The 23,338-nt window shown below is 50.4% G+C and overlaps 7 protein-coding genes across 7 annotated transcripts; 3 read left to right on the top strand and 4 right to left on the bottom strand.

Moving 5' to 3' along the window:
- Positions 1 to 1,197: 1,197 nt before the first annotated feature.
- VTN77DRAFT_9292 (uncharacterized protein) lies at positions 1,198 to 8,557 on the top strand (the record flags this gene model as incomplete). Its single annotated transcript, XM_069425884.1, has 7 exons — positions 1,198 to 2,662; positions 2,721 to 4,154; positions 4,295 to 4,631; positions 4,681 to 5,417; positions 5,474 to 6,376; positions 6,426 to 7,187; positions 7,239 to 8,557. 7 exons carry the CDS (start codon positions 1,198 to 1,200, stop codon positions 8,555 to 8,557), a joined length of 6,957 nt encoding a protein of 2,318 aa, XP_069273973.1.
- Positions 8,558 to 8,756: 199 nt separating this feature from the next.
- Positions 8,757 to 9,344, bottom strand: VTN77DRAFT_9291 (uncharacterized protein; the record flags this gene model as incomplete). The annotated part of the gene is made up of 2 exons (XM_069425883.1): positions 8,757 to 8,906; positions 8,967 to 9,344. The coding sequence occupies 2 exons, from the start codon at positions 9,342 to 9,344 to the stop codon at positions 8,757 to 8,759; spliced, it is 528 nt and encodes a 175-aa protein (XP_069273972.1).
- Positions 9,345 to 10,015: 671 nt separating this feature from the next.
- VTN77DRAFT_9290 (uncharacterized protein) lies at positions 10,016 to 12,644 on the bottom strand (the record flags this gene model as incomplete). The annotated part of the gene is made up of 3 exons (XM_069425882.1): positions 10,016 to 10,994; positions 11,058 to 12,083; positions 12,133 to 12,644. 3 exons carry the CDS (start codon positions 12,642 to 12,644, stop codon positions 10,016 to 10,018), a joined length of 2,517 nt encoding a protein of 838 aa, XP_069273971.1.
- Positions 12,645 to 13,440: 796 nt separating this feature from the next.
- VTN77DRAFT_9289 (uncharacterized protein) lies at positions 13,441 to 14,569 on the bottom strand (the record flags this gene model as incomplete). The annotated part of the gene is made up of 2 exons (XM_069425880.1): positions 13,441 to 14,441; positions 14,524 to 14,569. 2 exons carry the CDS (start codon positions 14,567 to 14,569, stop codon positions 13,441 to 13,443), a joined length of 1,047 nt encoding a protein of 348 aa, XP_069273970.1.
- Positions 14,570 to 14,795: 226 nt separating this feature from the next.
- Positions 14,796 to 17,331, top strand: VTN77DRAFT_9288 (uncharacterized protein; the record flags this gene model as incomplete). The annotated part of the gene is made up of 9 exons (XM_069425879.1): positions 14,796 to 14,824; positions 14,925 to 14,978; positions 15,067 to 15,129; positions 15,297 to 15,607; positions 15,767 to 16,024; positions 16,090 to 16,252; positions 16,314 to 16,579; positions 16,664 to 16,929; positions 16,984 to 17,331. The coding sequence occupies 9 exons, from the start codon at positions 14,796 to 14,798 to the stop codon at positions 17,329 to 17,331; spliced, it is 1,758 nt and encodes a 585-aa protein (XP_069273969.1).
- A 452-nt stretch (positions 17,332 to 17,783) lies between these two features.
- Positions 17,784 to 20,339, top strand: VTN77DRAFT_9287 (uncharacterized protein; the record flags this gene model as incomplete). The annotated part of the gene is made up of 7 exons (XM_069425878.1): positions 17,784 to 18,004; positions 18,388 to 18,455; positions 18,520 to 18,968; positions 19,027 to 19,140; positions 19,218 to 19,880; positions 19,948 to 20,062; positions 20,203 to 20,339. 7 exons carry the CDS (start codon positions 17,784 to 17,786, stop codon positions 20,337 to 20,339), a joined length of 1,767 nt encoding a protein of 588 aa, XP_069273968.1.
- Positions 20,340 to 20,488: 149 nt separating this feature from the next.
- On the bottom strand, positions 20,489 to 23,158 carry VTN77DRAFT_9286 (uncharacterized protein; the record flags this gene model as incomplete). Its single annotated transcript, XM_069425877.1, has 3 exons — positions 20,489 to 22,544; positions 22,608 to 22,921; positions 22,979 to 23,158. 3 exons carry the CDS (start codon positions 23,156 to 23,158, stop codon positions 20,489 to 20,491), a joined length of 2,550 nt encoding a protein of 849 aa, XP_069273967.1.
- Between the last annotated feature and the right edge of the window lie 180 nt (positions 23,159 to 23,338).

The following is a 23,338-nucleotide window of genomic DNA, read 5'->3' as shown; positions in this document are numbered from 1 at the left end:
CTTGTCGACCTTCTGTACGAACCGGAGGAGATTGCCAAGCGTGCTGGCACACGCGAAGATGTCAATGGCGAACGTGGGAAAATGCGGCTGCACAGTGAGGACGGCTTCGACGGCAGGCTGTAGGGGATGCGGCGGATACCGGGCGGCGTTTTGATCACGGAAATATTCTCCATCATCCTCTCTGAGCTTTGTGGGCGTGGTGAGCGGTGTCCAGGCAGGAGGTCTCCCTTGTGTTCACAAGTCAGTTTAACTTCTCGTATTTTTGTTTTCGTCAAAAGAGCAACAGACCAGGGACTATTATGGTAGGATCCTCCTTATTCAGCCAGTTGTATGATGCAACGTCACTGCAACCGACTATCCTGGCGGACGACCCAGGCAGATCAGAAAATTCCTCCAGATCACTTTGGCGGAGTGTTGTCAACATAGGACCCAGCGGCGGCGATGGCGGCCGAGGTATCTCGGTGGTATTTCTTGATGGCCCAGTACGCCATGAACCTCTCATTCTATGAAAGGACGATGAGATGCCACGACCCAAACGGCCTCTTGATCCAAGCGACCTGTATTGACCAGAAGACATCGTGCACGACCGGATTGTAGGCTCAGCCCTTGAGAATTCAGAATCTGTTAACGAAATTTCGGATTCTTCCGGTCAAGTAGTCCAGAAGCAGCGGGGCGTAGAAAGCAGACGAGCAATGCAGCCTTTTGGAACTCCTCAGCTATCATGAGTCATGCGGCGCTGCCTGTTTCCTTCTGGAGACACGTCATCTGAGGTTGTGGTGGGTGAAGGGATATTATATCCGTCAGTTTTGCATGGTTCTTTTGGATAGATGCATGCAGGATGAGACTATCGCCTTCTATGCCTTTCCACAAGCACACCCAGACAGTCAACAAACAAAGAAACAAGTCGTCTTTCACTTGTGTGAATTCTGCTGCCCTCTTTATTTGTCCACCCAACCTTTTCAGCTCCAGTTCATTATTGCAAGGTCTTTCCCGACTAATCATCCACAAACTTGTACTTTGACGATTGAAATCTTCAACATCAGCGAAACCTGCTACGTGTTAACGGCAAGCAGTGTTCATGTTGATGCAGACAGCCCACCCTCTTGTTTGCTATTTCCTCCAGAGCACTTTCCTGCAACGGACATAGATTTGGACTATTTGTCGCTTTCCACTTCGGAAACCACTCCCACCGCCGCCATGTCAGCGGATTCCACTCGATCAAATCGGCTGACAAAGTTCTTTTCGCTGGTTCGACAGGGAAAACGGACAGTCAAGAATGCCGCGGATACAAAACTATTGCTGGAGGCCATCTGCGACCAGCAAGATCGGCCAGCTTGTATTGAAACGCTTGTCGCCAGCCCCCCAGCTTTGAATGCTCTTCAGTACGGCCTGAGGCTCGACGTCAGTCCAACTTTCATCGATGAGAATACGGCCCCCTTTATTCGCTATCTGTCTGAACCGGCCGTCAAACAGATGTGCCAAGGTCACCTGCTCCACGAGATCCTGATAAGGATTGCCGAGCCACCAACCTTGTGGAATGCTCTACTGGCATCATACAAAGCTCGATCCTTGAGTCAACCCTCCCTACACGCGTTTGCTTGGCTTCTATTAGAGCTCTTACTGCTACCCAAATCAAGCCAGGTCAATATTGATGAAGATGCGCAGACGGTGGATGCCGATGGATATCTGCTGGAGTCATCATCCCACGAAATTCGCAGTCTGGGACACAAGATCCGGCACACGCTGCAGGTCAGATCCTTTACCGTCCCTCAAGACCCCGAGAATGCCCCCGGAGGTCGTCATGATAACGACTTTGAGGACTTTCGACGAATCGCAATTTTGCCTACCGCCGACGAGCTTTTAGCAGCGGACAAGCCTTTCTATCGACGGGCAGACTATGTCTCTGAAGCACAAAGCGACCATCGCGTTGCAATTCACCTGGATAATCAGTTCCGCCTCCTTCGGGAGGATATGCTGTCAGAACTGCGCGAGGATCTCAAAATTGCCAGAGGGCAGAAAAGAGGTAGAAGATCACCTCTAGTCCTCCGCAATCTGGCCGTCGTCGGGATCTCTTGTGGCGATATAAATAAATGGAAGCCATGCGCTCTGGCCATCCGTTGTCAGTCTGGCCTCAGACAGCTCACGAGCCTGCCAGTCGCGGAGCGAAGAGACTTCCTGAACGAAAATAAGACTTTTCTGAAGCATCAAGCGTTCGGGTGCCTGATACGCGGGGGAGAGGTGGTGGCCTTCGCCACTGTGGATCGGGATATTGATTCGCTGGTCTTGGACGATCCTGTGATTAATTTGCAGATTTCCGGAGAGGAAGCGCTGAAGAAGACTCTATCTGCCTTCAAGCTCTATAACGATGTTGAGTTCCTGCTCGTTGACACTCCAATCTTCGCATACGAACCGATCCTTAGATGCCTTCAGGAGAAGGCCGATCTCGCGTTAGCAAAGGAGCTCCTGGCATATAATCCAGAGGAGAAGCCATCACACTCTGGTCTGATTCCCGAGTCCATCATACGGTCTCTAGAGGAGAGCGGTGCTGGGAATATCCAACATATTCTGCAAACATCAACTCCCATCCGGCTTGATCCATCGCAGTTGGAATCCTTGCTTGCAGGATTGAGGCAGAGTCTTAGCCTCATCCAAGGGCCTCCAGGTATCGCTGAGTTCTACCCAACCATGCATGATTCACAGAAGACTAATGAATTCTCAAGGAACGGGCAAATCTTTTATCGGGGCATTGCTAGCGAAAGCGTTCCATGCTTACACCTCCGAAACCATCTTGGTTATGTGTTACACGAACCATGCGCTTGATCAGTTTCTAGAGGACTTTTTGAAGATTGGTATTTCGGAAGATGCTATTGTTCGGCTCGGGGCAAAATCAACAGCAAAAACTGCCAATCTCAGCCTCTTCAATCAGAGATCGACATACCGACGCTCTCAGGCTAGCTGGGATCTGATCCGCACTTTGGAAGCAAATGCATATCAATTACAAGAGTCTCTAAAAAATGCTTTTAATTCGTACAACAAATTCAACATCAGCAGCAAGGAGATACTTGAGTTTTTGGAATTCGAGGACCCATCATTCTACGAGGCATTGACCGTCCCCGAAGAAGCAAATGGCATGACCAGAGTGGGCAGACGCGGAAGACAAGTAAAGCCTTCTTATCTCTACGACCGATGGTCTCAGGGTAAAGATGCGGGCGTTTTTGCGGATGAGCTGTCGGAGCAGTCCCAACAAGTTTGGGCAATGGATGATACTGCACGGCAAGCCTGCATACGCACATGGAACCAAACTCTGCTCGAGGAGAGCGTAGTCAGCCTCCAAAGCCACGTCCAAAATTTTGATCGCTGCCAAGATCGTTTAGAAAAGGTTTGGGGCGAGAAAGTTCTGTCTATTCTCAAACAGAAGCGCATCATCGGCTGTACAACAACGTTCGCAGCAAAGTTTGCTAAAGAGCTCACAAGTGTGTCTCCTGCAGTGATATTGCTCGAAGAGGCCGGCGAAATCTTGGAGTCCCACGTTCTGACAGCCATGTCATCTCAGACCAAGCAGGTGATCCTCATCGGCGATCACAAACAACTGCGTCCCAAGGTCAATAATTACGCTCTCACGGTCGAGAAAGGCGACGGATATGATCTGAACCGATCTCTCTTCGAACGGCTTGTTTTGGCAGGATATCCACATACTACTCTGACCAAACAGCATCGCATGAGCCCAGAGATCTCCACTCTGGTGAGACATCTCAGCTATCCTGATCTTCTGGATGACGAGAAAACATTAAATCGCCCCAAACCTCGTGGTCTCCAAGACCGTGTCATTTTCTTCCACCATGATCATCTAGAGGTCGACTTCGCGGAAATATCAGATCGCAGAGATGAAGGCGCGAAATCCAGCAAGCGCAATCTCTTCGAGGCGGAGATGGTGCTGAAAATCGTACGGTATTTGGGACAACAAGGATATGGAACGGACAAATTGGTCGTTCTCACACCATATCTGGGGCAGCTGCACCTTCTTCGACACCTGCTCATCAAGGACACTGACCCGGTCCTTAATGATCTTGATTCATATGATCTGGTTCGTGCTGGACTCCTCTCTCCAGCGAGTGCACAGTATACCAAGCGTCGTATTCGACTATCCACAATTGGTAAATCCCCGGCTTAATTCAAGTGCACTTTTTTTTTTTCATGTGTTTCTTCGTCGCTTATTATCGTTGTTCTTCTTGTCTCTTCTATCCGTTTTTTGTGGATATCTCCTTTGCACCACATCCAATGCTAACGATTATAGACAACTACCAGGGTGAGGAGAGTGACATCGTCATCGTATCCCTCACCCGAAGCAACACGGCCGCCGACATCGGATTCATGGCTGCGCCTCAGAGACTGAACGTCCTGTTATCTCGAGCGCGCAACGCTTTGATTATGATGGGAAATACCAATACCTTCAAGAAAAGTCGGAGAGGCAAAGAAACCTGGCTTCCTTTTCTAGACAAACTCAGCGCGGACGGGCACTTATATGATGGACTGCCGGTAAAATGCGAGCGGCACCCCCAGAGAACGGCCCTTCTCAAGACCAAGGAAGACTTTGACAGGGAATGCCCTGACGGGGGTTGTTCCGCGCCTTGGTAAGCCACCGCTAGAACTTGTTGGGCACTAGACTGACGACCGAGGCAGTGGCGTAAAACTTGGATGTGGCGTTCATGAATGTCCTCAGCGGTGCCATCAACTTTCCGACCATTCTAAAATGCAATGCAACAGGCTCGTTGAATGGGTCTGTTCTCGTAAGCATAAGTCAACCCGGCTGTGCTTCCAGAAAAATGTTTCGTGCGGAATATGTGAGAGAGAGGACCGTGCCAAAGAACTGAAGCGTCAGAGAGACCATAAACTCAATACCGAACGTGAGCGTAGGCGACGAGAGTATGCACAGCAGTTGATGGATCTCCAGGACGAAATTGAACGCCAGAGAGATTTCATGAGGGAGAAGTCTGAAGAGGAAGAGAGACAGAGGGTCCTCCAACAACACCGACAAGATCTCGCAGATTTGAGAGCGACTGTGAACAACACAAAGAAATTACCGACGCAGGACCATAGAAATGGACACTCTAGCCACTCATCAGCACCCTCTCGCTCATGGAATCGCGTTCCGGACGCGAAGAAAAGCAGTCCAAGTACCCGAGCCGAAGGTAATCTTAACAACCTGAAGTCAGCAGCCAAAGAGGACTGGGAACACCAGAAGGAGTTCGAAGGTGCCACAAATCAATCAATCGATTCTCTGATGGATATGATCGGCCTCGAGGAAGTTAAGCAGAAATTTCTCTCTATCAAGGCACGGGTCGACACAGCTATTCGACAAAATGTTGACACAAAGGACGAGCGATTTGGGGCTGTTCTGCTTGGTAATCCGGGAACGGGTAAGTGTTTCATGTCGTTGTCTTTACACGAGGTCGAGTTGACTGACAACAATCAGGCAAGACAACAGTGGCTCGACTCTATGCCAAATTTCTGACTTCTGTTGGAGTCCTTCCTGGGAATTCCTTTGTGGAAACAACTGCTTCCCGTCTTGCGAACGATGGGGTATCTGGATGTAAGAAGCTTATCGAAGATCTTCTCAACAACGGTGGGGGCGCACTGTTTATAGACGAAGCGTACCAGCTCGCGTCGGGTCAGAATTATGGTGGTGTCCAGGTCCTTGACTTTCTCCTTCCAGAAGTCGAAAATCTCACCGGCAAGGTGGTCGTTATCCTGGCAGGATATCAACGTGAGATGGAGGCGTTCTTTGCCCATAATCCTGGTTTGCCCAGCCGGTTCCCCCATGAGCTCAAGTTCAATGATTATGATGATGATGAACTTCTTCAGATCTTGACGCATAAGATTGGCAAGAAATACGCGGGAAGAATGAAAGTGGAGGACGGGATGACCGGTCTCTATTGTCGAATCGTCGCACGACGCATCGGTCGCGGTCGTGGTCGCCAAGGATTTGGGAACGCTCGCGCAGTGGAGAACATGGTCGCTCGTATCGCCGCACGGCAAGCAGATCGTCTTCATAGAGAGAGGAAAGCTGGGATTGCCGTTGACGATCTGTTACTAACAAAGGAGGATCTCATTGGGCCTGAGCCGTCCAAGGTGTTGGAGAACTGTGCAGCTTGGGTAAAACTTCAAAGTCTCATTGGTCTCGGCGCGGTAAAGGAATCAGCTCGGGCACTCTTCAGCAGCATCCAGTACAATTACACCCGGGAGCTTGAGGAGAAGCCCTTGGTGGATTTTTCATTGAACCGTGTTTTTCTCGGGTCTCCTGGAACAGGGAAAACGACTGTCGCAAAACTCTACGGGCAGATACTTGCTGATCTGGGTTTTCTATCCAATGGCGAAGGTGGGAATTCCTGAAAAGCCTAACTTGTTGTCTGTACTGACACGTCCAGTGATCGTCAAAAACCCGGCGGATTTCGTCGGTAGCGCTCTTGGGGAGTCGGAGAAGAACACGAAGGGCATCCTGGCTGCTACTGTTGGTAAAGTCCTCGTGATTGACGAGTTCTATGGCTTGTACGGAGGGGGAGGGTATGGAGGTGGCACATCGGGAGATCCCTATAAAACGGCTGTGATCGACACAATTGTGGCCGAGGTTCAGAGCACACCAGGAGATGACCGGTGCGTGCTTCTACTGGGATACAAGGATCAGATGGAAGATATGTTCCAGAACGTGAACCCCGGGCTCACTCGAAGATTTCCTCTCGACTCGGCCTTTCTGTTCGAGGACTTTACGGACGACGAGCTGTGTCAGATTCTCGACCTGAAACTGAATGAGCAGGGGTTAGAGGCGACAGATCAGGCCAAGAAGACCGCTCTGGAAGTTCTTCGTCGGGCGAGAAACCGGCCGCATTTCGGGAACGCAGGCGAGATAGATATCTTGCTGAACGCCGCTAAATCCAGTCATCAGAAGCGGCTATCAACAGGGAAGTTGCCCAGCAACTCGGCCATTCTCGAGGCGCAGGACTTTGATGAAGACTTCGATCGTGGGGAGCGATCAGAGACCAACGTGCGCATGTTATTCGAAGGCGTCATCGGCTGTGAAGGGATCATCGAGCAGTTAGAGGGCTATCAACAGACTGCGAAGAACATGAGGAAGTTGGAACTGGATCCCCGAGAACAGGTTCCTTTTAACTTTCTATTCCGTGGTCCTCCAGGTAAGAGAGAACCACCAACCCGTTGAGGAGTGTTACTTACATCTATTTCAGGCACTGGGAAAACTACGACTGCGAGGAAGGTTGGGAAGGTCTATTACGATATGGGCCTGCTGGCTACTGCGGAGGTCGTGGAATGCTCAGCCACAGATATTGTTGGTCAGTATGTTGGGCAGACAGGCCCAAAGACACAGAAGATGCTTGAAAAGGGGCTCGGAAAGGTTCTCTTCATCGACGAAGCATATCGTCTTGCGGATGGTCCTTTTGCCAAGGAAGCCATGGATGAGATAGTTGACGGTATCACTAAGCCAAAGTTTTCTCGGAAACTCATCATCATCCTTGCCGGTTACGATTCCGACATCAACCTGCTGATGTCGATCAATCCGGGTCTGACAAGTCGCTTTCCGGAGACAGTGGTATTCAAGGGTCTGACTGTGGATGAATGCACGGCATTATTCTCGCAGCAACTGCAGCGTCAGAAGAACAAATTAGTGAAGAGAGGGATAGATCTGAATATCGAAGTTCTCGAGTCCCCACGAGAAGACTTTGCCAAGGAACTGACACGTCGATTCCGTGTTCTCTCTGAATTGCCGAGCTGGGCAAATGCTCGTGATATTGAGACTCTCGCTAGAGGTATTTTTTCCAAGGTGATGAAGTCTCCAGAATTATTTCAAGGAATGGTCACTGTAAATGAGACGGCAATCCTCTTAGAGGTCGACTCAATGATTACAGAGAGAGCATATAGGAAAGAAGTCATTCCAGACAAGCACATCCAACCCTCCCCTGGTCCACAGGCGACATTCGAGCATAGTCCGATGACTCCAGTTGCGACTGTGACGCATATGTCTGCAGCAAAGACAGTTCAGAACAACCCACCAATTTCACCTTCACTCGAAACCACCTTGCAACCAGCCGGTGATGAGATACCACGGGATCCGGGCGTTACTGACGAGGTCTGGCACCGCCTACAGCAGGACAAGCTTGCTTCGGAAGCGCGTCAGAAGGAGTACGAGGACCTTCTGGAAAGGGAGCGATCATTACAACAATTGGTTCTAAGGGCGCAAAAGGCCGAATCAAATGCCACTACCGCTCTCGAAGATGCAGCTAGGTGTGGTGACGATGAGGCAAGGCGTTTGCATGAGGAGGCACGTCTTCAGCATGAGCGAGAGAGAAGAGCTCGCGAAGCAGAGCTAGATGAACTGGAACGGAAACGAAAAGCAAGGGAAGAGGAACGGCGAAAAGAGCGCAAGGCACAGAAGAGACTGCAAGAGATGGGTGTGTGCTGTCAAGGGTTTCGATGGATCAAGCAGAAGAATGGATATCGGTGTGCTGGGGGCTCACACTTTGTCTCAGATGCAGAGCTGGCCAAGTAATTAGAAAGGGGCCAGGGGAAGCCATCATATGGTGTTTTCTGTAGTCAGCGAGCATTCTGAAGAGTCATATCAATTCTGAGCTTCAACCCGACGAATCTAACTTTGGATTGACTTCGTATTGTTGTCATGTGCTACTGTTATGTATCCAAAGATTCCACTAGTCCATCAGTTTTCACTGCATTTTATATGCAGGTCCCAGCTACAGAACGTCCTTTCTTCCCTGGTCTCGCTGGAACTCAGGACGGCTTTCGATTTCTTCGACGAGCTGAACAAAGTCGGGGTCTCCCTCCGCTGCTAGCTTCTGGAACCGAGGCGTGTTAACTTTAACCCATTCCTCAAAATGACCAGGCTGGAAGAGAGTTTGAAGTCAGCGGGTTTCTATCAATTACAACGGGAACAATTGGCTTACCAAGGGAAGGTGAAAGCCACCCTCCTTTGCGGTGTCAAGAATTCCCTTGATGTAGATGCCACGCAGCTGTTTCTCACGACTGTCTTTACCGACAATACCGTCCCAGATATCGTTGAGCTTGTCGGACATCCCTTGCAGCTGCTCCGGGGTCCGTCCCGTGCCGCTCCTCAGACTGAGAAACAATCGATTGATCTTGCGTGGATTGCCGCCCACGTACGTGTCAGACAGGGGCCCGTGTGACACATCGATAAAGCGACAGTTGACGATGAAGCGAGGCGCGTTGAATGTAGTGGCATGGTAGTCAGTGATCGCGCGAGCGAGGGCCTGCTTCTGCTGAGCAGAGAGCTGGATGGCGTGTTCGAACTCGTACAGGGGCATGGTGGCCAAAGTATAGTATAGTAGAAATGAGGAGGAAACAGCAACGAACTATCCTGTTCATTTCTGGGACTTCTCAAGCTCGCCCGCATTCCAGGTATTGAGGATATATTTTCCAATATGTGTGTCCCTCGGTACATTCATTCTTCGAGACTCCACAGCATAATTTGTCATCCTGCTTACAAATTGCGGACCCCGCTCGCGAATTTGTAATCAGCTCATAATTTGTAAGCATGATGACAAATTTCAGTTCGTTTGTTTGCTGATCACTTCTATTAAACCTATTCGGGACGAATAATGTTTCATGTCATCGTGTTAACAGAGGATATTTCGATTTCCCGATTCTTGACCCGTCTCCTCACGTACCTCGGCAATCTATTCTCTTCGGATAGTCGTGCAGAAGAGAAATATATGAGTGTGAGCTGCCGGCAATTCTGCAGAGCTGTTCAGTGATCAGCTGCTCATACATCGAGTATACGGTGAACAGCTCATGACACGTGACCTTGTGAATGATGATGTAAACTGACCGTTCTGCTATTAGATGAGTCGATCATATAAGAGAGAGATCCTAGCAGCTACCACAGGGATTGGAGCGTTCTCTACCTTGTTCCTGCGCTGATCTTCTGAGCTTCACTGCAGCCATACCACCCTTGACTGCAACTCCTCCGTTCTATCTAGTCATCGGCCGCAATGGCTAAATGCAGTAAACGAACCTTCCTACCTGCCAGGCCTCTCGCATGGATGATCTGCTCATCGCCTGGCATCAAATCAATACAGTTGTCGTCCCATTCTATCTCATCCTCGCCATCTCCATCGTCCTGCAGCATTAATTGCAGCCCTTTGACAGGGAGATCTGCGCTGACTCGGACCAAATCGCCATCGACAATCAGGTTGATAGTGGGCTTTGGCAGTGGAATATGTCTCAAAGGCTGTGGCCAGTCCGCAAATCGTGCAATGGTAGTCCCATTGGCCGGATCAAGCAGTTGTGCTGCGACGATGGTTGTTCCTCGGCTCTGCGGTGGTGTTGGGAAAGGAATATCAATCAGCTCGGTGGACTGGTTCGCCGCAAGACTGGCTGCCTTCTGTCTGCATTCCCAGAGGCAGGCGCCAGTGGAGACTTCGAAGGCCTGTAGGTGCAGATCTACATTGGCCTTTGACGTCGTGAAATTCGATGCCCATACCTGCAGCCGCGTTTCCTTATACACATGCACTCGTGTGAATTCATCTCTGCGACCTGTTTCAATTTCCTCGCGGGCAACACCGACAGCCAGTGGAGTAAGGGCACGTTTGATAGTGTAATACGCCAGCTTGGGACGCAGATTGTAATCTCCCAGCGACCAGCTGACACAAGGCCAGCAGTCGTTCAACTGCCAGCACAACGCGCCAGCGCACTCTTCGCGTCCCTCACCACGCCAAAGACGTCGCCAGGAGACGTACGCAAATGTCATAGCTTCCGCCTGGACCAGCTGCGAGGCATACACATACAACGGCAGGGAATACCCATGACGAAGATTCTCAAACATGTAGAGAGCGATATTCCGGAAGTCACCAGCCCATGGGGTCTTGGAGGCAGATTTTCCACGCGCATCCAACGTACGCGACTGTGGGTGTCGCTCCGAAGGGTCCGTGATGCAGGATATCAGCGTGCGCAGACTTGGATAGGATTTCACGCCAAACTCGGAGACGAAGCGACCTGACAGCTTGGGATAATACTACTATGGGTACATCTCCAGTGCATTCATCCACACGCTCCGCGAGTGGATGTCGCCCACCGCCGGGTCGTTGCTGGGCCGACCTCCCCAGGGGCTCCCAGGATGGTAGGGCGTCTCGGGGATGTATTTGGCGCAGATTTCTGGGAGTATTTTATCATAGATAATGCGTGCCGGCCAGCGCGTCTTGAGCCAGTGGTCTGGATTTAGATCATCAGGGTCATAGCCAGATGGATACCGGTCAGCGAACATGTTGTCTTCATTGTTTCCGCACCAGAGGACAACGGAGGGATGGTGGTGGAGCCTTTTGATGTTAAAGATGGCCTCCTTTTCGATCTGTGCGAGGAAGGCCGGCGTCACTGGGTATGCGCCACATCCCAGCATGAAGTCCTGCCAGACCATGATGCCACATTCATCACATGCCGCGTAGAAGCTCTCATCTTCAAAGACTCCACCGCCCCAGACACGGATCATATTGTGGTTCCCCTTCGCTGTGAACCTGACCCAGGCACAGTACTTGTCCTGGCTGACGCGGGGCAGGAAAGAGTCGGCAGGGATCCAATCTGCTCCGCGGCTGAATATGGGAATTCCGTTGATCTGGAAGAAGAATGACGTTCCTGGCGCTGTCTTGAGGGGCCGCTGAATCAACTCCACTCGTCGAAGACCGATTCTTTTTGAGGAGGTGCATAGAAGATGGCCCGAGTCAGATAGGAGACTGGCTTTGACGGTATACAGGGGCTGAGAGCCATAGCCGGCAGGATACCACAGTTGCGGGTTTCCAAGGTGAAATGAGATCTCGGACACTGCATCTTGCAGCTCTGTTCCTTCCTTCTGAATAAGATTATGGTCGGGATCAAACAACTCGAATTCAATCTTGCCGTTACGAAGTCCATCGATTTGCGCGAGGACGTCAATGGTGGCTTCAGACAACGACGCGGAGAGACCACACTTTACAGTCAAATCGCTTACTCTGGCCAGAAAGCAGTCCAGATAGACAGGTCTCCAGGGCCCGCGTGTGAGGAGCGTTGGACCCCTGACAGTTTCAGTCAATTGATATCCGACGCTTAGAGCAGGTTACCTACCAATCCCAACCATAGTGATACTGCGCCTTTCTGACCTGCAGCCGAGACGAATCTCCATTATGACAGAACAGCAGTTTGTCCTTCGCCTCCTTCTCCAGCTTCTTGCCAACAAGCCACGTTGAATCGAACCGGAGGTCTAAGATGTTAGTCTCCTTCAACTTGTCGGTGATGTCGATGTGGTACTGAATGAACATGTTTTCCGTTTTTAAGATCTCCATCGAGTTCAGCGAGACAGTTGCATAAGTATCCAGTCCATCAAAGACCAGCTCGACCTTGATATCACTTGACAGCCCTTGCGGTGCAGGAAATAACGTGCGGTAAATCCAGACTTCTTCCCCGACCCATTGCACAGCTGCCTCGTTCGTGTCCAGGAATGGATCGGGGATTTTGCCGTGCTTTATTAGATCGAGGTGGATAGCTGTCGGGAACTGGGCCACGGGCATGAAGGACGAATCTGGCTCGGAGGTATTTTTGAACATCCAGCCCGATTCGATGGGGATGATTCTTTGCATCGACATGCTGTGCTGTTCCTGTGCGGCAAGGATTGTGACAGTGACAACACTCAACGTGATATCGCACACGACAGCCTTCGTGTGTCCAGAACGTTATATTGGCACGAGGCCAGCGAGTGCAGGAGAGAAATGCACATTTCTTCCCGTTCCACGATGTCGTTCTGCACCCAGGCTTCAAAACTGCTATACGCTATACTAAGTTAATCACCACCATCCCCGGATTTACTCATATGGCAGCATTTCACAAATCACAAAACAGCTCTCCCCGGCTAATTATTCAGGCTATTGATAGTTATTGTCGAGGCGATACGGCGCACCACGTACCAGAAGAAGCGAAGAACGGGGTTTTGCCGAACACGTGATCGGCAATGGCATTCTTTTCGGGGGATGTTTGCTCTCGGCATTCTTGTGTAGACTACTTGCATTAGTGTACAAATTTGGCGTGTTCATGTGTCTGAGAGAGTCTGAATGTCCGGTTCTGTACTGAATTCTGGCTGGAGTTCTGTCCAACTCATTGTTATGTCGTGGTTATTCATCTCTGGTGATGCCTTCGAAATAAATATATTTCCTCCTACTGGTTGCCCAGCCACAAGCAAACAAATGCCGTTCTAAAGGATGTCACTACTGCATGACACAGTATGGGTCCCGTATACACTTGAGATAGAGTCAGATAGAATTAAAGCGCGGGGATCATCCTCCCTACTACTTCTCACATCCGGTCAACATTGCCGTTCTCGACACAAATCAGTAGATATCTTCGCGCTGTATCTATCTACAATCTGTACCAAAGCCCTGATTATGACTTCCAGATATCAACTCTACCCCCGCCAGCATAAAGGCTCTCTACAACCGCCACATCATTGAGAGCCTCAATGACACCGGCACGTTCTTCGGCTTTGCCGGCTGCAATAGCATGCAGGAATGCCTTTATCTCGCAGTCGATACCCTGGCTCTCGACCGTCTGTTCTTTTAGAAGCTTGCCGTCCTCACTCTGCAGTTTCAGGACCGATGTGTTGGGGCCATCCATGTTGATCGTCAGCGTCCCTTTCGTGCCTATAAACACGAACTCGGTTGCTGGCTTAGTAGATGCGAATGACATGGACAGAGTCCCCGAAGCGCCGCCGCTGAGCAAGATCGCCGCGTTGACCGTGTCAACCGGAGGTAGATGCGCGGCAAGCTGGGTTGCAAAACTCCTCGTCTCGACGATCTCTTGACCCGAGACATAGCGCGCCAGCGCGATGTGGTGTACTCCACCATCCAGGACGAAGCCACCCTGGTAAGCTGGTATCTTGCGCCAGGCTGTCTCGACATACTTTCCCCCAGGCTTGAAATTTCGCCACATCCGCACATGGACCTGGATCAAGGTGCCGATGGCGTTATCCTCGACGATCCACCGTCTCCCGACCTCGTTTGCTTTCATGTATCGGAACTGCTCGGCGATGCTTAGGATGAGACCCTCGGGAGCATACTTCTGCTGATAATCCGAAATGAGCTCTCTCGCCGAACGAACGTCCTCCGCGATGGGCTTCTCCGAGAGAACATGCTTGCCCGCTGCGAGACAACGCCGGATGATAGCAGGTTGGATGGTAATAGGCAGGACGATGATGACTCCTGCAATGTCAGGGCGCTTCAATAGGTCGTCGAGACCTTGTTCCGAGTCGTCTGAGTACAAGTCTATCTGGGAAGCTGCAAAGCCGAGTTTCTGCGCCGCAGAGAGGAAGTTTTCTGCGCTGGACTTTGAGCGCGAGTAGACGGCCTTGAGGTTTGCGTCGACCCGCTTGAGTGAGGGAAGATGTTCTATTGTATGTCAGTGTGATCATTATCCAGCAATGGTTATGGGAATTGCCTGAGACAAGATGTACGTCAGACAGAGTCGCACCTTCAGTGGCAAAGATTCCGGCACCTATAATTGCGATTCCAGACATTATTGCTGTATGAACAGGATGGATTTACGTGGCCCATCGAGTGGGTTGCTTCGTCTCTCGATTCCTTGGAGATTATATGCCAGCACAATTTTGAACGGCGGATATTTCAATATTGTTTCAGCCGACATATTCGCCAACCATCCCCAAGAAAACTCGCTACATATTAGGCATGATGAATAAACCCCGCAATCTCGCGTAGTTACCAATCCGTCTGGTAGCCGAGATCATGCATCTGACAGGCAACGCTAAGCGTTCGTGCGTTAGTGTTCTCCATTTTAGGAAGTACCCCAATTCAGGCCCGGGGTTGAGTTCAGTGATTTTGGGTTGGATATTGTCAAATCTCCCTGACGTCTAGGACCGAGATCCTGAAACCAGCACCATCGTCGAAGCGATTGAAGAGCGATCCTGCGTAGGACAGTCAATGCGGACCAGCCAGCCAACTTCGCGTGATATACCTGAGATTTGCAGCATTGGATAGCAGTTTGATGTGCTTGTAGATGCTTTATTAAAGAAACTCTCGTCGAGTTTGATCCATCCCTATACCCCACATCCCCGGAATTGTATGGAGCTAGCCTGAGCGATCCCCCCAGACAATATAGATAGACATCAGACACTCTCAATACCCGAGAAGAGACGTGCGTTCGGCGTTTTCTTCATCTTTCTTTCTCTCAAAGAGGAGACTCCATCCTGTGTTTACCTCTTTCTTAGTATTTGGAATCTTCCACAGGACCTCGGGTCTTCCCCAAGTGTATACGAACCCCCAGCCTCTTCACTGGAATCGTGAAGCTGTCATCGAGACAAAGATGGCTATTCCAGAGCAGGAATCGGTAAAAGTCCCGTCGCTGGAGCATGTCGAGCACGCTCCTGATAGAGTGAACGACGCCGCGCAAGTGTCAGGAGTTCGCAGCGTGGCTCTGGCAGAGGTCCTCGCTCAGGAAAATCCTCGTCCCTTTCGAAAGAGCTTCCTGAAGCTGTATCTGTGTCTGGCCGTGGCATATATGTGCTCGACTACGAATGGTTTTGATGCCAATACGTTTGGTAAGCTAGCACCTCTCTCGACTACGTGCCTTTTCCGGAGTTCTCGTTCTGCTTGCAGCATGCCCACTTTCATTATCCATCTGTTATATGCCTTGTATGTATGTATTTAGTATAAATAAATCCTCTTGCTGAAAGATCATCCAGGAGGTCTCTCTGCAGAGCACGATTTTGCAACGTACTTCGATCTGACCCCTGCCAACAACGGCGCCGTTGTTGCGCTTTATGTCGTCGGGCAAATCTGTGGCTGTTTTTTCGCCGGACCGCTGGCCGACTGGTATGGTCGTCGATTCGGCATGGCATTTGGATCGTTGATCTGCATTATCGGAGCAGTCGTCCAGGCCTCTGCGCGCACCCGGCATGATCTGATGGCCGGTCGATTTATTCTCGGCATCGGGGCCGTCATTGCCAATGCTTCGGGTCCGCATATGTCGTCGAGATGGCTTATCCCAAATACCGCGGCTTCTTAACCGGCCTCTACCAAGCTTTCTTCTTCTGCGGAACGATCGCCACCAGCTGGCTCGAGTTCGGTCTCAGCTGCCTGCCCAACAACTCCGTCCTGGCGTGGAGGCTGCCTTTGGCCGTCCAGGCAGTGCCGAGTTTGATACTATTGGCGTGCGTCTATTTCATGCCGGAGACACCACGATGGTCAGTAGATACAGTTGAAACCGTCAAGCACGTCTACTAGACAGCAATCTGACTGCTGCAGGTGGATGGCACAAGACCGACCAGACAAAGCCAAGGAGATCCTCGTCCAGTACCACGGCGACGGCAACCCGGACTCGGCCATTGTACAGCTGGAGATGGAGGAAATGCAGCAGGTGGTCTCTATTACAGGCTCTGATAAGCGGTTTTGGGATTTTCGCGACCTCTTCAATTCTCCAGGTGCTCGATATCGGACGTTGCTTGCCATCTGCGTGGCCTGGTTCTCGGAGATTGAGCTTCCGCCTACGAGCTACTATCTTCCGCTGATGGGTGCGTTTTGTTTTTATTTTTTTTATCCCTTTTCTCCCCGTAATGACGGTGGACTGAAAAATTCTTTGCTGATCTGTTCTTCAGTCAAAACCGTCGGCATTACCAGCATCAAGACCCAGCTCCTGCTTAACGCGCTCCAGACACCAATCATGATGGTCGCCTCGCTCTCCGGTCTCTGCCTGATCGATCACTTTGGTCGTCGCCAACTTCTCATCACCGGTAGCATCCTGATGAGCGTGTCGCTTTCTATCATCACGGCCTGTACCGCGCAGCACGGGGGGAAGCCTGTCGTCAGCGGGGTCGGGATCACCTTTCTGTACATCTTCCTGGTTGTGTTTGCCTTCTGCTGGGTAAATCCTTTGTGTCGGAATAAATACCAAAAATTTAATTGACGCATGGTGCAGGTGCCTAGTCAATCCCTTTATCCCTCTGAAGTCCTCGCCTTCAACGCGCGTGGCAAGTGTCTCGCCTTTTACAACCTGACCCGTAACATCGTGCTGGTCATTAACACGTACGTGCCCCCAATCGCGATCGCAAACGTTTCATGGAGGTTCTATCTGTTTTACATCCTTTTCGACGCGTTTGGTGCTTTCGTGGTTCACCTCATCTTTGTCGAGACGAGAGGCTGGAACTTTGAGGAGATCGAGGGCATCTTTCAGAGTCCAAGTCCAAGGAAGGAGAGTTTGAAGAGCCGCAAGATGGTCTTTTCTTCGGTTGACGTTGAGCAAGTTCCAGGAATGATGAGTGATTGACAAAAAGAAAAGAAAAAGACGATCTGGGCGTGATGGCACTCTATCTGCCGTGTCTATCTACCGGATAGTTGGGGTTTGGCTTATCAGTAACCTGCCTTCTTCTTCACACAATGCAAATTTCTGAACGCGTATACGTCTCTCTGAAGCACGTATACGCATTACTGTTAGAGACAAAAGACTTGATCGATTTTTCACTTCATATCTGGCTCTCCTAGTTACATAGAGCAAGTGGATATTGTCTTCTATTTCGGACATAGTCTAAGCACCCTGACGAGCCTCGAAATATGGTCTACTGAGTAGACGATCTTAGTACTATCTTTGCTGGGGATTTGTGGGGTTAAGTCTTTTGAGAAGTGTACTGGCATAGCGCCAACGCCTAAATGGACAAGACTTGCTATGCGTTCAAGGCCATAATAAATATTGTCCAAAAATAGTAAATCCGGGGAAGCAAGATGACAGTTTCGCTAACCCCGCATTCTATCCTGTTCGGCTGTTTCGCCATCAAGATCCATCCCACGCCTCGATTTTCTATCGCTCGGCTATCGACTTCTCCTCCGGCTAATTCAACGAGCCAAGTGCTTGTTCTGTTCACGACAACGACGCTGCCATGCGTCTGCTACGATGGCGACCGCGGTCTTGGGAGCCAGGATTATTCAACGACGGATGAAAACCGGTGAGTTTGTTTGGTCATCACCATCAGCATGCTATCTGCCCTGCCAATTAGAATGGCCATAGTATGAGCTTGACGATCGCTGATGCATCAGCTGGATAGGATGGTAATTTTCCATGACTGTGTGGTCTGGTGTCCGCCTTTGTTTTTTTTTTTGAGGATTCCTTGTCAACTGGGTTGACTAATTGTGTAGCTTAACGTGTCAAAAACGACACATGAAATGTATCGCATCGTCCTCACTTAGTGGAAAGCTTTCCTGATTCAGCTCGTTGTCTAATTCCCGGCATGCAACCAGGCGATGAACGTAAGCCCAAGTGCCGTCATTGTGAGATCGGTCGACGAAGCTGCTTGTTTCCGTCCACTCCGACACTCGACTCGACATCCAGTCTTGATCCGGATGCGACGACCTTTGATTTCCCGCCAGACCATGTCTGGCTTGAGACACCTTCTTCTCGTATGTGTCATTCTTCCTCCATCACGTTTCCGTGGGATAGGAAATTAATCTAGGAGTTACGTAGTTCGGTTCATTCATCAAGTGAGGCATACCAAAGACGATGACGATACCGAAAGTCAACAGGGTGATCAGGCGACTGGGACGCTACAAGCAACGAATGTCCAAAACGCATCAGTTGTTACCCAAGGTCCGTCGAAATTGTACCCTGACGAACACGCCTCTGACGAGTTGCTGCCAGATCATTCTGCCATCGCAGACAGACGGATTCAACCGTCACAAACCAGCAATGCTGCCTCCAACCCCCCTCCACACGTTTCATTATCTCCTGTCAATTACTTGTCCCCAGGGACAGGTTCAGAAGGACTGGTAACAAATCTGGAGTTGACAGGGGATTCCCCCACCCTGAGTCTCCATTCGAATTTATCCATCTATACGCCTCGACCCCGGGCACCGCTCGAAGATCCGCAGATGGCCCGGTTGTTGCGCCATTACATTGATAATCTGGCTAGCTGGGTGAGCTTTCGCTGGATATTACATCCTCCGCTGGCAATTCTAACTTGATATCTTGTAGCTGGATCTCAACGATCCCAAACATCATTTCTCGATAGCTGTTCCCCATCTCGCACTTACCTGTCCCATGCTCCTGGACGCCATTCTCGCCTTTTCGGCCAGTCATCTCAGCCGCGTAGATTCGTCATACGATTCTCTCATTGCAGTTGAATACCACGACTCCTGTGTGCATCATCGATACCCGCTTTGCAGGATCTGTCCCTGGCCTCTGAAAGTGCCTTGCCCCTGTCTACCGTGATTCTCCGCATGTACGAGATGCTAGGCAACGAGACTGACTTCCAGCGGCATCTCCGCGGATGCATCTCCCTCTTTCATTACAATCGCAACAAATTCCGCCCAGGAAGCTTGCAACACAAGGCATTCTGGACCTACGTGCGGCAGGAAATCCTGACGGCTCTGCCGAACAGCTCGCCCACAAACATCGACACGACTGACCGTACCTACTACGTCGTCTTCGTGGGAGATTCGGATGACGACTGGACGAATAATATCACCTGGCTGGCTGCCAAGGTGATCAACCACTACTTTAACCCGCAGATGGCTTCGAATCTCGACAGGTGGACTGAGCTACAGCGCGACGTCGACTCGTGGAGGGAGCGGTTGCCAGATACCTTCCGCCGTCTCTCGATTATCAAGGACGAGAAGCCTTTTCCAATCATCCCATATCTCTGTACCTGGCACGGTAAGACACCTCTACGCCTTTGCAACTCCTTGTGCGATATGACGGGTTTTAATCATGCTCCGTCAACAGTCATTGGGATGCAATTCTACCAACTCTGCAAAGTCCTGCTGGCTCTGCACTACCCGCTCCAAGCAAGCGGGATCAATCTTTTGCGCTATTTTCGGTATATCGAGGTGTGTTTTGAGTCGAGTGCATCTATATACCGTTGATGCTGATAAATCAAATGATTTATCATGCTAGACTGAAATCTCCGAGCACACGGCTCAGTTGGGCGGGATTGTACGCGGATTGATTGTCTCGCCCAATCCGAAGCATCCTGGAACTCTCGTGAATGCTGCTGGGCTTCTTGCTGTCTGTGGGTTATTTCTGGTTACACGGTTAAGTTGCTTTACCAGTTCCATCCCCCCTCTCTCTGTCTTGATTTTTTTCCCACTTGGTTTTTTACCTCATCACTATGCTTATTAATGGAAATATTCACTAATATTAATACCACAGGTGGCCGCGCCATAAAAAACCGCACGGAGCAGGTAGCAGTCATACAAATGCTACGGCAGATAGAAACTGAAACAGCATGGCCCGTGGAGCGTGGTATTCGAAGTCTGGAAGAGGAGTGGGATACGCAGATGCATTGATAATCAACTATCTATCGCTATAATGCTAGTTGCTAGGTCACAGAATAAGTTAGTTTTGTGTTAAGATATACTGTATTTTATACCATCTAACGTCAGGAGTATAGATGTTGCCCTCGATATCATAGTTTTCTGATTCAGATGCTTGGATTCTACACGTAATGTTGTTCGACAATCTTGAGTGAATCAAGAGAATTCCCACTACTACTCTCAAGCGTGACGAGAACGCATTGCTCCTCTCCGGGAACTAGGTCGATGCAGTTATCACTAAATCGACACGCATCCACTAGGTTGGGATCGTCCGTATCAACACGAAGCTCAACGCCTTTGGCGACGCCCCCTTCGACATTCACAGAAATTGCCAACTTATCATCTGTGGTTGCAGCATCCTGTCTCCGCAAGTGTATTTTTGCCCCTGACAAGTCTAGATGACGCAACGGCTGTGGCCAGTCGACGTACCGGCAAACGGTCTCGTTCTTCCTCGTCAGCTTCGTGAACACAACGACATTCTCTGGTGGAAGGCCCCAGTCTTCGTCAAACTGAATACATTTCAATTCTATGGAGCAGTTCGCGGGAAGATTCACATCCTCGACAACAGTGGATAGTTTTCTACCATCGAGGACGGAGAAGAACGACACGGTGAGATTCATGTTCAGCGTCTTAGTGGAAACGTTTGATGCCCAAATATCCGCGTATACAGCACGCCGGATAAAGACCTTTGTGAATTCAGTATCTGACTGCTCGACAACCCTTCTCGATGCCCCGACTATCAAAGAATCAAAGTCCCGTTTGGAAACATAGTAGGCCAACTTGGGACGCAGGAATGAATCTGCCAGAGACCAGCTAACTGCTGGGAAGCAGTCGTTTAGCTGCCAGATCAGGCTTCCTGCGCATTCTTCAGCTGCTGGCCCTTTCCACAATCGACGAAATGCTCGCAGAGCGTAGTCGGTTGCCTCGGCTTGATTCAGCTGCGTGGCGTAGACATACTCCTCGAGCGTGTATCCATGACGAAGATTGTCGATCAGGTACATCGCAATCGTCCGTTGATCTTCTGGCGCGCAGTGCCACAGGTCGAAGGTGCGCGACTGAGGATGCCGTTCCTTTGCATCAGTGATGAGCTGCTTGATCGACTGCACCGCTGGATACGACTTCATTCCGAATTCGCTCACGAACCGCCCCGTCAGTTTCTCGTAGTCCTGGTACGGATACCGTGGCTGATCGGCCATCCAGACCTGCCACGAATGGATATCGCCCACGGTGGGATCGTTGCTGTAGGATCCGCCGTAGGGACTGCTGTTGTGATATGGAACCCGTGGCACCAGCTGCTCGCAGATGTCAGGAAGCATCTTGTCATAATAGTACCGGGCAACCCAATTTGTCTTGAGCCAATTGTCGGGATTCTTGTCGTTGATATCGTACTCCAGTTTATGCAGCTCCGCAAACATATGGTCTTCATTATTACCACACCACAACACAATGCACGGGTGATGGCGCATTCGGCGAATATTGTATTCTGCTTCAGCCCGGATGGTGGACAGCATGAAGTCGTTGACGGGATACACACCGCAGCCGAGCATGAAGTCTTGCCAGATGAGGATGCCCAGTTCGTCGCAGATGTCGTAAAACACATCGTCCTCATACAGCCCACCACCCCATACACGAATCATGTTCTGATTTCCGCTGGCAGCGAGCTGGATCCACTGTCGATAGCGTGCTGCCGTCATTCTCGGAAGAAAGGTATCCCCCGGCACCCAGTTGGAGCCCCGGCAGTAGATGGGGATCTTGTTGATCTGGAAGAAAAATGTCGTACCGGGTTTTCCCGGGATGGGTCGTTGGATGAGTTCTAGCAGTCGCAATCCTACACGACGCGTTATCTTGTGTCCACCACTGATCGCTGCCGAGATGGAGTATAATGGCTGATTTCCATAGCCGATTGGATACCATAATCGGGGGTCTTGGATGGTGAAAGTGCAACTTCCAGAACCTTGGATAACTGTCTGCGAGAAAGGGTTACCCTCTGGATCAGATATCGCGACTTGTACTGCAGCGCCTTTGGCAGCATTCCCCTCCAGTTCGACGGCAATATTCACCATCGCCGCATCCAACCCGTCATTGACTACAAGATCAATACCCAAATCGCTTATGCGAGCAGTAAACGCTTCGAGGTAGATGGGTCTCCACGGCCCGCAGGTCAACAGCGTCGGTGCCCTACAGCCCAAGTTTTACGATCAGGATGGGAGTGCGTTGACAGCTGTCTGGATTTCCACTCACCAATCCCAGCCAAAATGACACCCGATCTTTCTCACATTCATGCGACAGGAGTCACCGTTCCAGTAAAGATTCTTGTATCCCTGTTCCTTCTCCAGCTGCTTCCCCACCAGATATGCAGAATCGAAGAGAATGGTTAGCTCGTTAGCGCCATCTTGTCGAAGCTTATCTGTGACGTCCACTCGATACTGGAGAAACATGTTGCCAGCGTCGAGAATCTTGTGCCCGTTCAGAGTGACAGTTGCGTAGGTATCGATGCCATCGAAAACAAGGACATGATTAACAACACCGTCGACCGACGAGGACGAGGATGAGGACTTTTCCAGGACTGGAGTTTCAAAGCTAGTTCGATAAATCCATTTCTTTTCACCCACCCACTGCACCAGGTGCGAGTTTTGATCCTGACTCGGCTCTGGAATGCGTCCGTGATGGAGAAGGTCGAGATGGATCGTTGTGGGGAACTGTGCGACAGGCAGGAAATCTTCAGACGTGTCGGCTTGTTTAAAGGTCCAACCGGTGCCAATTTCTGTTCGTAGGTAAGGGAAATATCCCATTTTGTCCAGTTGTAATACCTAATATCACCCTATCTGGATGTCTTGACTATGCTGTGCTCTTTTTCCCTCTACGAAAGAAAGTTGTGGATATAAAGAATGGGATAGAGATTCTGTCACAATCATGATCATCAACGCTCTTTGAAGAAGACGGACGTATATACAGTACGGATGACCACGTAG

This window comes from Rasamsonia byssochlamydoides (assembly GCF_041956645.1).
Source record: "Rasamsonia byssochlamydoides strain NRRL 3658 unplaced genomic scaffold VTN77scaffold_86, whole genome shotgun sequence".
NCBI classification, from domain to species: Eukaryota; Fungi; Ascomycota; class Eurotiomycetes; order Eurotiales; family Trichocomaceae; genus Rasamsonia; species Rasamsonia byssochlamydoides.
This window is presented reverse-complemented; position numbering and strand designations above follow the sequence as displayed.